This window comes from Manduca sexta, chromosome 14 (genome assembly GCF_014839805.1).
Source record: "Manduca sexta isolate Smith_Timp_Sample1 chromosome 14, JHU_Msex_v1.0, whole genome shotgun sequence".
Taxonomy (NCBI): Eukaryota; Metazoa; Arthropoda; class Insecta; order Lepidoptera; family Sphingidae; genus Manduca; species Manduca sexta.
Window position 1 is genome coordinate 9003046 of NC_051128.1, and position 1489 is coordinate 9004534.

Genomic DNA, 1489 nt, shown 5'->3' on the forward strand with positions numbered 1-1489 from the left:
CAGTTACTAACCTATGAAAAGATATTTCGGGGTCTTTCTTGCGTGAATTCGATTTGCATCCTTTCACACAACACTGAGTCACTTTCGAAACTTAACAAATACACTAATAAACAAACTAAACAATTGAGAATATGATTATATTACTTTAAATTCAATATTTATGAAGATTTGTTTACACCGTCTGACACTACATGTACTTGCTGACTGGGCTACGATAAATGGCGTTTCGGCCGCAAGGCGGTCCCAGCGTGTTGAAGTAAACGAAATAGTGCCATATTCGAAGAAAGCAATTATTTTTGTCTTTGTTTGTTGTGTTCCAAATAAGCTTTGAGTAAAAGAGATAGACATATATATTGACAATTCTGCGTCGATTTCCCTAACATAAATATAACTTATTCATATAGCTAACTTTTGAGGCCTGTCCTCTTTATATTTAGTCATTGTTATGCCTCACGTTTATGCAACCAGCTTTATTATATCCACATACATATTTAGATGTGTAGGTCATTCAAACTTATGCTATATAGTATAACAATAAACATTATGGCCATACGCTTATACAACTAGCTTTATTATATCCACAAACATATTTAGATGTGTAGGTCATTCAAACTTATGCTATATAGTATAACAATAAACATTATGGCCATACGCTTATATGTTAGTCACTAGTTGACAATTTAAAATAAATTTGACACTTAAGCAATAAACAGTTTTCACTTATTTGATAGTCGACTAAAGAGAATTATTATATATATTACGGTAGTCGATAGTCCTGTAAGTTTATCACTAGTGATAGTCTGTTTATGCGTCATATGTCAATTGTCAATACTGTTGTAATTTGAGTGCAAATTTCTCGTGAATATAATTATTTTTTTGTGTGCATATTTAAGTTTTCTAATCAGAATCAACATTTTGTCTTAATCCGGCTCAAAACAAGCTGAAACAAAAATGTCTACCGCTATGACTTTTGGCCAAAAGCAGTTCGTACCGACACCACCAGATAAGGGAAGTTTTCCTTTGGATCATGATGGTGTCTGTAAAAAGAGTATGGTGCAGTATATGAAGTGTCTATTGAACAATAATAGTAATAACTCTTTTTGCCGTGACGAAGCAAAAGAGTATTTGGCTTGCCGGATGGAACATAACCTTATGGCTAAAGAAGATTGGTCAAAATTAGGTTTTCAGAGAGAGAGCGAAGAACGGTAATCTTATTAGGAAAGTAGTTATTATGTAGTTTATAAGAATCGTTAAATTATTGCATTGTAATAAAATTATTATGTTAAATATTTGTATTGTTTTATTCTGTTAGTTTTAAAATATATAGACTTAACACATCCATGTTGTTACCTACCTATTTAATTCATAGGTCTATAAGAATTAAGCTAGAGGAAGGCCTGTAACTTAATAACAAATATTAAACATATTGTTTGAGCTTTTATCTTGGTAATTTGTATTCAATTATAATACCAGCTCTGTATTATACATT

At 31.4% G+C, this 1489-nt stretch overlaps 1 protein-coding gene across 1 annotated transcript; it reads left to right on the plus strand.

The window, feature by feature from the left end:
- Positions 1 to 804: 804 nt before the first annotated feature.
- Positions 805 to 1289, plus strand: LOC115445223 (cytochrome c oxidase assembly protein COX19). Its single transcript, XM_030171432.2, has one exon. It carries the CDS (start codon positions 952 to 954, stop codon positions 1207 to 1209), a length of 258 nt encoding a protein of 85 aa, XP_030027292.1. The 5' UTR covers positions 805 to 951; the 3' UTR covers positions 1210 to 1289.
- The last annotated feature ends 200 nt before the right edge of the window (positions 1290 to 1489 follow it).